The sequence below is a fragment of the Henckelia pumila genome, chromosome 2, assembly GCF_033568475.1.
Source record: "Henckelia pumila isolate YLH828 chromosome 2, ASM3356847v2, whole genome shotgun sequence".
Taxonomy (NCBI): Eukaryota; Viridiplantae; Streptophyta; class Magnoliopsida; order Lamiales; family Gesneriaceae; genus Henckelia; species Henckelia pumila.
In genome coordinates, this window is record NC_133121.1 from 120,407,397 (window position 1) to 120,419,511 (window position 12,115).

At 32.0% G+C, this 12,115-nt stretch overlaps 1 protein-coding gene across 1 annotated transcript; it reads right to left on the bottom strand.

Moving 5' to 3' along the window:
• Window positions 1–9: 9 nt before the first annotated feature.
• On the bottom strand, window positions 10–5,494 carry LOC140883383 (acetyl-CoA acetyltransferase 2). The gene is made up of 14 exons (XM_073289825.1): window positions 5,401–5,494; window positions 4,859–4,923; window positions 3,921–4,019; window positions 3,640–3,813; window positions 3,448–3,553; window positions 2,961–3,099; window positions 2,365–2,442; window positions 2,222–2,287; window positions 1,630–1,715; window positions 1,078–1,177; window positions 846–956; window positions 703–744; window positions 489–575; window positions 10–321 (listed from the first exon to the last, which is right to left on the bottom strand). Exons 2-14 carry the CDS (start codon window positions 4,896–4,898, stop codon window positions 232–234), a joined length of 1,218 nt encoding a protein of 405 aa, XP_073145926.1. The 5' UTR covers window positions 4,899–4,923; window positions 5,401–5,494; the 3' UTR covers window positions 10–231.
• Between the last annotated feature and the right edge of the window lie 6,621 nt (window positions 5,495–12,115).

The window sequence follows — 12,115 nt, forward strand, 5'->3', positions numbered from 1 at the left end:
AACAGTAAATTGAGGACACTGTCCAATACTGAAACTCAATTAGCCACTAAAACATTCATTAACTACTACAATCAAAGTGTACAATTTATTCGACTCACTTGATAAAAGAAACACGCAATCTACACTGGAGATGCTACAGACCAATTTAGTTTGCTTGGGTGCCCATTTCTTCCATAGAGCCAGACAAATGCAGATTTAGCCTCATACTTACCAAAAAAGCTGGGTATCTGGTTACAGAAGCTCTACAACCAAGGCCGAAGCACCTCCTCCTCCGTTGCAAACACCACCAACTCCGTATTTACCATTCTTCTGCTTCAATACCTAAGACAATGAAATTTTATCATTTTTAATTAATTTTTGCCTCTTAACTTGCTTTTTTGAAGGAAAATAGCATTTCCACAATTGTTGACTGCTGATCGCCAATCCAATACAAATTTCAAGTAGAATCGTGCAAATTTATTGAATACTTGGTAAAACAGAAAATATACCCCCAAAAGTGTGACCAGAATACGAGCTCCACTGCAACCTAGAGGATGCCCCAAGGCTACAGCTCCACCATGAATGTTAACTTTTTCCTGCAAAATATTTTATCACTAATTTCAAGGTCGGTAGTTACATGATATATGGCCAAACGCCCGATAACATTTTGTAAAGAATGGATTTAGGTGAGGAGTTGAGAAAGTTTGAAGTTGGAAAACTCACAGGAACAATACTGAGAAGCTTCTGATTTGCAAGAGCAACAACCTACATGAGGATCACAAGGTAGAGTAAGAAGTAAGAACAACAGGTTCATTGTCAGCAAACTGTTTTCTCACTTGGGCAAATGAAGGTGCTTAATGGCGTACCGCAAAGGCTTCATTAATCTCATAATAGTCTATGTGAGATGATTCTAGACCAGCATTTGAAATTGCTTTTGGAATTGCAAGTGCTGGTGCAGTTGTAAATAATTCAGGTGCCTGCAAAATGTGCTCCCATTCAAGAGTATACAGATGTATATTCAAATATTACAAGACCGAAATGAGAACAACAAATTTTTTAGATCCTTTAAAGGTCGTAACTCATAAACACAAAGATTACCTGAGCAGCATCAGCATATCCTGAGATCTTTGCAATGACATCTAGACCAAGCTTCAAAGCCTTCTCTCCGCTGACTAAAATGAGAGCAGCAGCACCATCACTGAAAATAAAATCTTATTTCAACCGTCACTTTAAAAAAAAACAACCAACATTCTGAGAAACATTGCTTAAAGAAAAACCATTAGCTTTGGATTCAGTCCCTATGTTAAATCATAGTGACACATTTAATTGCAGTAAACGTGAAATTCCTTGAATATAATTGAAGAGAACAGCATGTATATTTCAATTACTGATATTTCTAAGGAAATTGGAAAGAAACACTATGTTCTGTTAGTCTGTTACCCTTGCAACCAATGAAAACAGCACTAAAAGAGGAAAGTAATATGATGTCATCATAGAGCAGTAGTGCAAAATTGTACTGTGAGGTTATGCTTCAATCCATAATTAACATAGAAGAGGATGAGGATTTTCAGCCATTCTCACTAAAAAAGAATATAATATCTCCATTTCATTACATCATAGTACAGCACAAAGTGAATAAGCTCAAAAGACCTTATGCTAGAAGCATTGCCCGCTGTGACTGTACCACCTGTCTCCTTAAAACTTGGTCTTAGCTTCTTCAATTTTCCAGCATCAAACTGACAGGATATATAAAAGGATTAGTAAAACAATCTCTTTTATGATGAAGGTATAAATCATGAGAATCTTGCACAAGGATGTACACTACAAAAGATAGTACTCTTCATCTTTCTAACTTGAAGATGGATGCCCATCCATTTTTTGTATGAAAAAAAAAATGTTTATTCTTCGGAGGTGCAACGGTTGCAGAAAAACTCTTCTACATGTGGAAGGGGGAGGGGTGGTGGGCGAATGATCTTTTTTCTTGGACATAGTGATTGACTTTTGTTTGGTCGATAATGGGACCCTTAAATGTTTAATTACATGTATAGACCTTTACTTCTTGGATATCCATGTTTGATTACTCAATAGACCTTAAAATTTCTCGAATATTTAGGTTAGGGCACTTGTCAAGGAGTGGGTTTGACATCAGTGGCCAAATGAAGATAAGAAACCTGGACAAGACTGAAAGATAAAACTTTGTACTCCAATGTATACATAGAAAAGAACAGATGGGTGAATTCACCTTTCCCAAACCTTCATCCTTGTCCACAATTGTTGATGGCTTTCCTCTACCCCCAGACACTTCAACCTGCAAGCACAAGATTACGTTTATAATGCCACAAAAAAAACAAGCTAAGTCAACAAGCTATTATCTGGTTATCTTACAGGAACAATCTCCCATGCAAATGCACCACCATCTTGAGCAGCAATTCCACGCTCAAAGCTCTGAACTGCATAATTGTCCTGTGCAGATTGAATGTACAAGTAACAACTCCTTTAGACATAAGCGACAAAATTTTTAACTAATAAAATCGAAGAATGAAAGCAAAAAGGTCATTTTCAAGATAGAGTCACTTATGTTCCCTTTACAAATAAATTTATTAAAAAAAACGCCAAAGAGGACTGTGAACCTTCTATAGACTTATTTTCCAAATCAAAATTTCCCTCGATAGAAGACTTATTTTCCAAACCAAAATTTCCCTCATTGTCACATCTCCCAACATGATCATTATTCATTAACTAAACCTTTCGTCATTTCCAAGAACACTCTATTATTAGGTTATGTTAAAATGTAATTTACTGTTTTAAAATAATTTTATCCTACTAAAGTGATTTCTCTAAAATAAAACAAAACATATAACTTATTCTCCTAAAGCATTCTCTCTCAAAATTCCCAAAACAAGACAAATATCGCAATATTTTATTTTTGAAATAGACTAGATCGAATTATTCATCAAACCAAGATAATAATATAAATGAACCTGATCTTCTCTTGTAATATTATGGTGTTCAGCACATAATTCAGCACAAACACCCATGCCAAAATCATTATAAACATCCCATAATCCATCTTTCAACATTCCATCAACAAGGGAATCATGTCCAAGTCGTGATCCCTTCCTGAAATAAGAAGAGATCCAGGTAATATTAATGCAAATTCAATCATGTTGACGCGACACGCTAATCATCTTTCAGTCATTCTACCGGTAATAACAAATAGAATGAAGTTGGTTTGTTGTTTAAGAAATCAATGGTGCTTTAAATCAAAGCTGGCTTCAGGACAACCATCTATCTTTGCTCGAAGTCATACAAGAATATGAAAAGGTGTAATGACAATCACACAAGGCTTGATTAAAATGCCAAAAATACAAAAGCAGATTGCAGTTTTGGTTTCAATCTAAGGATCATTTTTACTGAGAAGTTGCAAGAAAATTACAAAACCAGTCCATGTTGCACTGGAGTACCAACCTTGCTTCTGCCAAGTACTTTGGGACATTAGACATGCTTTCCATGCCACCAGCCACAACAACATCATTGATGCCCAACTGGATACTTTGTGCAGCAAGCATCGTTGCTGTATTGGAAAAGGAATATTTTATATTCTCCTGGATAAATGCATTAATAAATTTTAGTTGAATCATCAATTGATATGCGTCAAACCTTTCATCCCTGAGGCACAGACTTTGTTGATGGTGGTACAGATCACCGTGTTCGGTATCCCGGCACCTAATGCCGCCTGCCTGGCAGGAGCCTGTCCTAAGTTTGCACTGAGTACATTTCCAAAGAAAACTTCTTGTACAAGTGATGCATCAATATTTGCTCGCTTCAGAGCACCTAAAATCCAGAAGGTGAAAACAACATTATTAAGAAACAACAATTCTTATAATCAAAAGCATCACATTTCCATTTCAAAGACAACGTGGAAAGGTTTGTAATGTTACTTGCAATAGCTATAGATCCAAGCTTTGTTGCTGACAATGACGAAAGAGAACCAAGAAATCCACCCATAGGTGTCCGGGCAACTCCAACGATGCAGACATCTATTGATATTGCATAGATCAGATGAGAGCAAGCAAATACGTGGTAGAAAATGTTTATTAGCATAAGAGTTCACAGTTTGAATGATAATTGTATTGCATCGGATATAAAGAAGTCAGACAAATTTAGGATGCATATTCTCAAAGGTATTGAATTGCTAAAAAGTACTACCTATATGCACCTCAAGCTCTAAATAGGTCAGAAAGAAATCACATTAATTGAAAAAATTTGCATACATAGATTTATTTACGACCATTGTGTATACAACCAAGTGACCCGTTAACAAAATCCGGTAAGGTTATAAGGCTTTGGCTATAAACAGGGATGACTCTTCTTCATTTTCAACACGTTGGGAATAACAGGGCTTGAGACTGTTTGGACCAGAATAATACTAACCAGGAAGAAAACCAAGACTTTGCAACATATTCAAGACTTCTGAACCCTCTTGACAAAAACAATTCAGCCGTTCAACAGGCCCGTGTTTGGAGTAGTCGGATCAGATCAACGAAACTAGAGTTACCGCCTACAGATTTTTAATTAAAATTTTTATTCTTGACCACGTAAATTTTTGTAGACTAGATGTAACTTCTTTACCATCGAAAATTTCTTTCGTAGGAGCAAAATAGCGACCCAGCGGAGTCTTAGGCTCAACGAAAAAAGCAATATTCAAAAGAATCAAGGAAAATGAGGGAAACATAAAACTGAGACTGGAATATCTAATCGACGAGATTAAGCAGAAAAGCACATGCATGCCCAAACGCCACAAGAAAGCTGAGGGATTGAAGCACCAAACACTCGCAGTAGCATGTATATGCAGTTGCTAAATAAACAAAAAAGATACCTCTAGGCTTAATTGAATCCCCTGCTGCAGCTGGAGCCATGATCAGCTTATTTTTTGTTTAAATTCTGCTTTGAAGTATCAAACAAAATTATTTTGATCCAAGACCACATATTACATAGGAAGAACATGTCATGCACAAGCTTTGATTTCTCCAGAAAAAATAAAATGCTTAAGATACAACATTACATCACTGAACATACACTCTCTAACGTAACACACTAACATATACTCCCGACTATTCACGGATCCACGAACAAAAGGATAATCTTATCGCCCAATCAACACAACAGACACATCAATTAATTCAACGAACACGCGTACACAACCAAAATCGCAGATCTCTGTCACCTAACACGATCTAGCACAGAGGAAGCTAAAAAATGCTTCACCGATCCAAAAATTAGATCCATTCACAAGCATAAGAACCAAAGAAAAACAGAAACACACAACAAACAATAACAAAAAAAAAAACAATTGAAATTCTGGAACTCAATATCGAGATAATTGCATCACCTCATCAAATGCAAATAATAGCGGGATACCTGAAGAGATGGGCGGTAGAATCGAGAAAGTTATCAACAAACGGAAAGCATTGCGAAGCGTGTTGCATATCTCGGCCATATATATATAGTAATAGTAGTGGGTGCCAACCGCCGAGGAGGCTCCCACTCTGAAGTGTGCACTATTTTGATGCTTCTCACGAGTTACGAGCTACGCAGTGAAAAACGTGTTTTCACCCTTCACCTACTTCCTATACTTTTCATGAATTTATTTAGATATCATTTATTTAGTGCCAACAAACAAACATTGAGCCCCCACGTTTAAAATGATTGAAGTTAAAATAATTTTAAAAAAAATTGTAAGATCCTCACTTATTGATTTAAAATGATTGAAGTGAAAATGATTTTTTTACAAAAATTGTAAGATCCTCACTGATTGATTTTATTATAAGGATTTTCGATTTGACTCGTAAAAATCATTATATTTTATATCAAAAATATTATTTTTTATTGCATATATAAATCATTCAACATGTTTCACAAATATAAATATCATCTCACATGAGACATACTCTTGAAATAATTATTATCATGAGCATGAGCGGATCCATGTAGGGCACTGCTCCTATATTTTTATGTGAAAAATATCTTTAATACACATAAGTTATTATTAATAAAATAATAAAATATAGTTCAAACTTTGTTACCATTATCCAACATTTCAGGTTCGAAGAGTGAAATTAGGGGTGGCAAAAATTTTCGAAATTCCGATCCTTTCCGAAACCCATCTCGTTCCTGTCCCGAAAAAATTCCAACCCGAAATTTTCCCGACCCTAACTTTCGGGATTTTTCCCATCCCAATTAATATCGGGAGCGGGATCGAGAATAAAACCTTATCCCGACGGGATTCCCGACCCGTCTCGAAATAATATAATAATATATTTTATTAATAACTTTATTAATATAATAAGCTAAATATTATTATGTTGAAACTCATATAACACTTAATTGTGGACTTAATTCGCATAATTTTTATTGTTGGGACGATCAAATTGTAAAATCATGAAATGCCATTTTATTTTTGTGTTTTTTTAAAAAAAATTAAATTAATAATTTAATTAATTCATATTTATAATTATCTAATTAGAACAAATATGTAGAACAATACTCAAGAGATTAATTTGACAATATATTTAACAAAATTTATTTAGTAATTTTATTCGAACATTTTATTAATAATTATTCGATACATTTTTTCTCTTAACAAAACTTTGAAACATTATCCGGAATATTTTAATATTATATGTTTTAAGTTGAATATTTATTTTTATTTATAAATATAAGTTTCTAAATAGTATATTTAATAAAATTATCACATTTTTTTTTATTTTTTGAATGAAATCTTGAACATGAAAAAAAATTCGGGATTTTCTCTCCCTACCCGACGAGATCCCGAACATTCGGGATCCCGAATAGTCGGGTTCCGAAATGTTTCGGTTACGGGATCGGAAGAAAAAAAAATTTTCCGATTCTTTTCGGGACGGGAGTTGGGTAGGGGGTTTATGGAACGTGTCCCGACCCTATTCCATCCCTAAGTGAAACGACATTGTCTTCCTTATTATTTTTAATTCACCGATGTTGTTCTTTGTTGGTATTTCAACTAAGGCTCACGTTAATCAATCGAATGACATATGAATATTTGAATGATAGTTTAATTTCTTGTATTCAAATAAACATATAATTCTTACATTATTGAATCTAGTTGTTGTTAAGCTAGATCTGAAATTAAAAAAATATTATTTATGATATATATGCGTGTGTGTTTTTCGTCGTTGCCGCCTCGATAAAATTCCAAGATAGTAAACTTGATTTGGTACATTTTTTATTTAACAATTAACAATAGTTTATCATATCGATTCAAAAATTTGTAATAATTATATTTCACAAATGTTTTTAATATAACTAACACGAGTGTCCCCATCGCCAGTACTGCCCATTGGCTTGCCATTGCCAATTAGTGAGGTAGGCGAGAAAGCATTGATGACCCGTGACCGTCCTATGAGGGTACATATATGGGTCAGAACTGAAACATGGACTATTGAGTGTGCAAAATTTGTTTGACATTTTGGTGACTAATGATAATAATGTTGAAAAACAAATATTCATATGCTCAAAAAAAGATTAATAAATTTAGAAAACCAACCAATTCAACTAGCTAGAATGGAGTCCACTGGACAAGGCAAATTTCCAATGTGAAAATTTATTCAGTTTTCAAGGAGGCTTTATTTGACTGCAATATTGGTCTAAATGTAGCTACTCCACCTATGCATTTACATTCAACGATTATGACATTTGCCTCAACCATAGCCTAATCCTTTTTGTCTTTAAAAGTATGCCCATTTATACGTTTTTTTTTTCTAGGAGACTTTATCTGGCTTTAATCCGTGTCGAATTGGGAATTGTTGGGAGAAAAATGCTAAGGGCATCCGTAATCATAAACCTGTGCAAGTGGTTTATGCTCTGCCACGTCACTGCCACATCAAAAGTTACAAACCTCATACATTTTTAAAACCTTTCTCCGTTATCATAAACCTCTTCAACTATATTTTTATGGGTCCCACTATCAAGTAACTATCTTCAATTATATTTTCTTATTTCCAATTTCATTTTTTATTAATAATTTAATTTATATATATTATTAATTAATATGTTCAATAAAAAATTTATGATATATTAAAAAACTATAAAATTACATAAAATGGTAAAATGAAAAACCAAATCCACATACGAGATAAATAAAAGATTCAAATACAAACACAAATACAAACAAAAGTACAACTACAAAATTTAAATTTAAATTAGTATAGATAATAAACTAAAAAATAATTTAAAAGAAAAATAATTTTTTTTTATAAAAAAGTCAGCAGCTCTCCATGGGGAAGTGCGCACAATTATATAAAATAATAATAAAAAATTTAAACCCGGTCCCAAAATCTTGGGACCAGTTTTTTGAAAATTTTTGTAAACCCCATCCCAGTAATGGGGGTGGGGTTTTTAAGGGTGCTCTAACAACGTAATATAACTACTTGAGAGTTGCCGTCGAAAATGACGTTGAAAAAATGGGAGATTTGGGGAAATGATCACAGTTAAACTTTGATTTTGAAAATAACTCTCCCACAGTGTATTTGAGTGATTTCAATTTAATTTGTAAATACGTAAGAGATGATAGTTTTAAAAAAATGTTTGACCAAAACTATTTTACTTTCTACCATGTTGAAGAGTCATTTTTTTTTTGAATACATATTTTATGATTTTTTTATCAAACATATGTTATGAATTAGAATAATTACATATTGATTCACGGATACGCAAATGCAAATAGTGTCCTCCAAAATTGGGTATTGCTAAAAAAAAGGGATAAATCTTAATCGTAAGCTTATAGGTAGGGTGTCATCTAAAGATTTCTTAAGTTTTTTAGTGATATTTCCATTATTCATGAGTTTGAATTTTGAAACCGTAGAGAAACATCAAGGACGACCAAAAATATTTAAATATGATATATAAGTTGATAAATAGTGATATATATATGTGTGTGTGTGTGTGTGTGTTTTTTTTTTTTTTTTTTTGGTTACTCAAGTTTTTTTTATCAATTTGGATTATAATTATATTAATTAAAAATAATCAAATTTTTTTCATATTGCTTGCTGGAAATATGTCACAAATGTTCATTGAAAACTTTGCACTCCAAAAATGCTCAAGTAACTTATTATTTTGTGCATCTACGTCAATATATTTATAGTTGTACATTTAATTACTTATAAAATTGTTTTTTATCATTCCCCTTAATTTGATTTTATGGGTCAATAATCAATATATGTATGGTTTTGTTGGAGTGAGGAGACTAGAGAATAATAAATTACTAGTGTATTTTGCATGTGGTGTATGTTTATACACAAGGGGCGGTTCTGATGTAGGGCGGGTCGGGCGATCGCCCAGGGCTCTACCTTCAGACGGGCTTCGAATTATTTTTTAATTAGTTTTTATATTAATAATTATATAATTTTAGTTAATAAAAAATTATATGTAAAACAAAAAAAGAGATTGTTTTATGGAAAAAATTTTGCTTCGATTGGGTTAAATCACCACAAATTCTCGTATCCCACCATATTTTTTTTAATTTCATCTTTTTTCTTTATGTGGCCCTGAAAATAATTTATTCTAAGCACGAAAATTAATCGCAGACCTTCATTGCTTTATAGGTAGACATATCATCAATTTTTTTTACTTATTATACAATTAAACCATGACAATTACTCATATTACAAATTTGAAATTGTGTAATTTTACAAAAAAGATAACATTTTTTTTTCATTTTCTCCATTTGCTAATTACTAATTGATTGTTGCATTGTTATTTTATTAATTCATATTACGCTAATTTATTATTATCCTATATATTTATTTATTTTTGTTCGTTTTTTAGCTCATTGTTTATTACTATTTTATATTGCACATGAATTTAGTTAAAAATAGTTTTATTATTGTACAATTATTTGTTGTACGTAAAATGACAAAAAAAGCCGAATTTAAATACAAGAAGAGTGTATTTTAAATAATTTTTGAATAAGTTATTTTAAGAAACAATATAGAACGTTTGTGATGTGTAATTTCGTTAATTACATATTATGGGGGCTAATTGCATTCACACCCCCTGTAAAAAGTCTAAAATGCATAAAACCCCCTGTGTAAAATTAATAGCATGTAAAACCCTATGTTTTTAAAAAATTAGCATAAAAACCCCTATGAGAGGGTATAAATGTGCCCGAGTTTGTATAACATAGAGGTGAAATGTACTACATTTTAAAAAACTGAGGGATGCATTAGCCTATTAATATTTCTTAGGGGGTTTTATGTCTTTTAAACTTTTCACAGGAGGTGTGAATGCAATTAGCCCCATATTATGGTTTACTTTTATAATAATATTCTATTAGTTTATATATATATATATATATATATATATATATATATATATATATATATATATATATATATATATATAGTTTCTTTCAAGTGCCCACCTATCATGCCCACTACCATGCCCATCAATGATGTGACATTATTCTATTGGACCTACAATTTATCACATCCAATAGAATAGTGTCACATCATTGGTGGGCATGGTGGTGGGCATGATAGGTGGGTATTTGAAAAAAACTATATATATATATATATATATATATATATATATATATATATATATATATATATATCGCACAGTTTAATGAAATGACCAATTTTTTTATTCGCCCCGTGCCTAGTTTATCTCAGGACCGCTTCTGCTTATACAGTTAGATAATTATTTAAATATAATATTTTTTTTGTAATTTTCAAATTAATAAATTTCTCATATTTTTTATTAGGAGAAATATAGTCATATAAAAATTTTAAAATACATATAAATATATGACTGAATTTTATATTACAGATAGAGAGATAATTTAAAAAAGAAAATCATGTTTTAGGGAAATAAAAAAATATATCGATAAAATTACACAGTGAGGGTATTATTATAATTTCAAATGAAATTTCATCCAATCAATAAAAGTTGGTTAGTTATTTGACGTCAACTTTAATTGCTATAGTATTAATTCATCCACTAATATTAATACTCATGCAGCTTCTTAAAGACATCGTTTGATATGAAAAGATGAGATTCAATATCTTTGCGTAATCTCACATTTGCCTCAAGTTTTAAATAATAAGAGTTAGAAAAATATCTACTTAATTTTTATCTTTTAATTTATTATCTTACTCCACGAGCTGAAATTAATACAGAAGATTTATGGTGCACTATTTTAGTTCTCATTGTTGTGAAAAAGTAAAAATTTATGTTAAAAAGTAAAAACTCCAAAACTCAAAATATATCAAACTCTACACTTTATAATATTTTTCTCTCAACTCAATTGTATTTTTCATCACAAATGAAGACCTATTTATAGATCCACATTTGAGATTAGTCCAAAAATTAAAACATCATCATTTACATTATCACACACTAATTTTCCACATTTTACAACTCAATATTCAACATTCAACATTCAATATTCAATATTCAACATAATAATAATAATATATTTTTCAACACTCCCCCTTGTGATGATGATCGTGATATGATGACTGTCTTCATTACGTGTTTTATACTATCTCGTTAAAAACCTTACTAAGAAAAACCCAGTGAGATAAAAACTATAGTAAGGAAAAAAGAGTGCAGCCACGTAAACTCCCCCTCATGTTAACATAAGTGATTCTTCACATATTTCGTAGATTGCGCATCCCAATGTTGTATATATGCTTTCTGAATATCGTCGTGGGAAGTGCCTTTGTGAAGAGATCTGATGAGTTCTCACTTGATTGAATGTAACAGATATCAATATCTTTATTCTTCTCAAGCTCTTGAGTGTAGGCAAAGAATTTTGGGGAGATATGTTTGGTTCTGTCACTTTTGATGTATCCTTCTTTTATTTGAGCAATACATGCAGCATTATCTTCATATAGTGTCACAGGCTTCTTGTCTACTGTCAATCCACACGATATTTGAATATGTTTGGTCATTGACTTTAACCATACACATTCACGACTTGCTTCATGTAATGCAATAATCTCGGCGTGATTTGATGAAGTTGTTACGAGTATTTGTTTCTGCGAACGCCAAGAAATTACGGTGCCTCCACGAGTAAATACATATCCGGTTTGGGAAC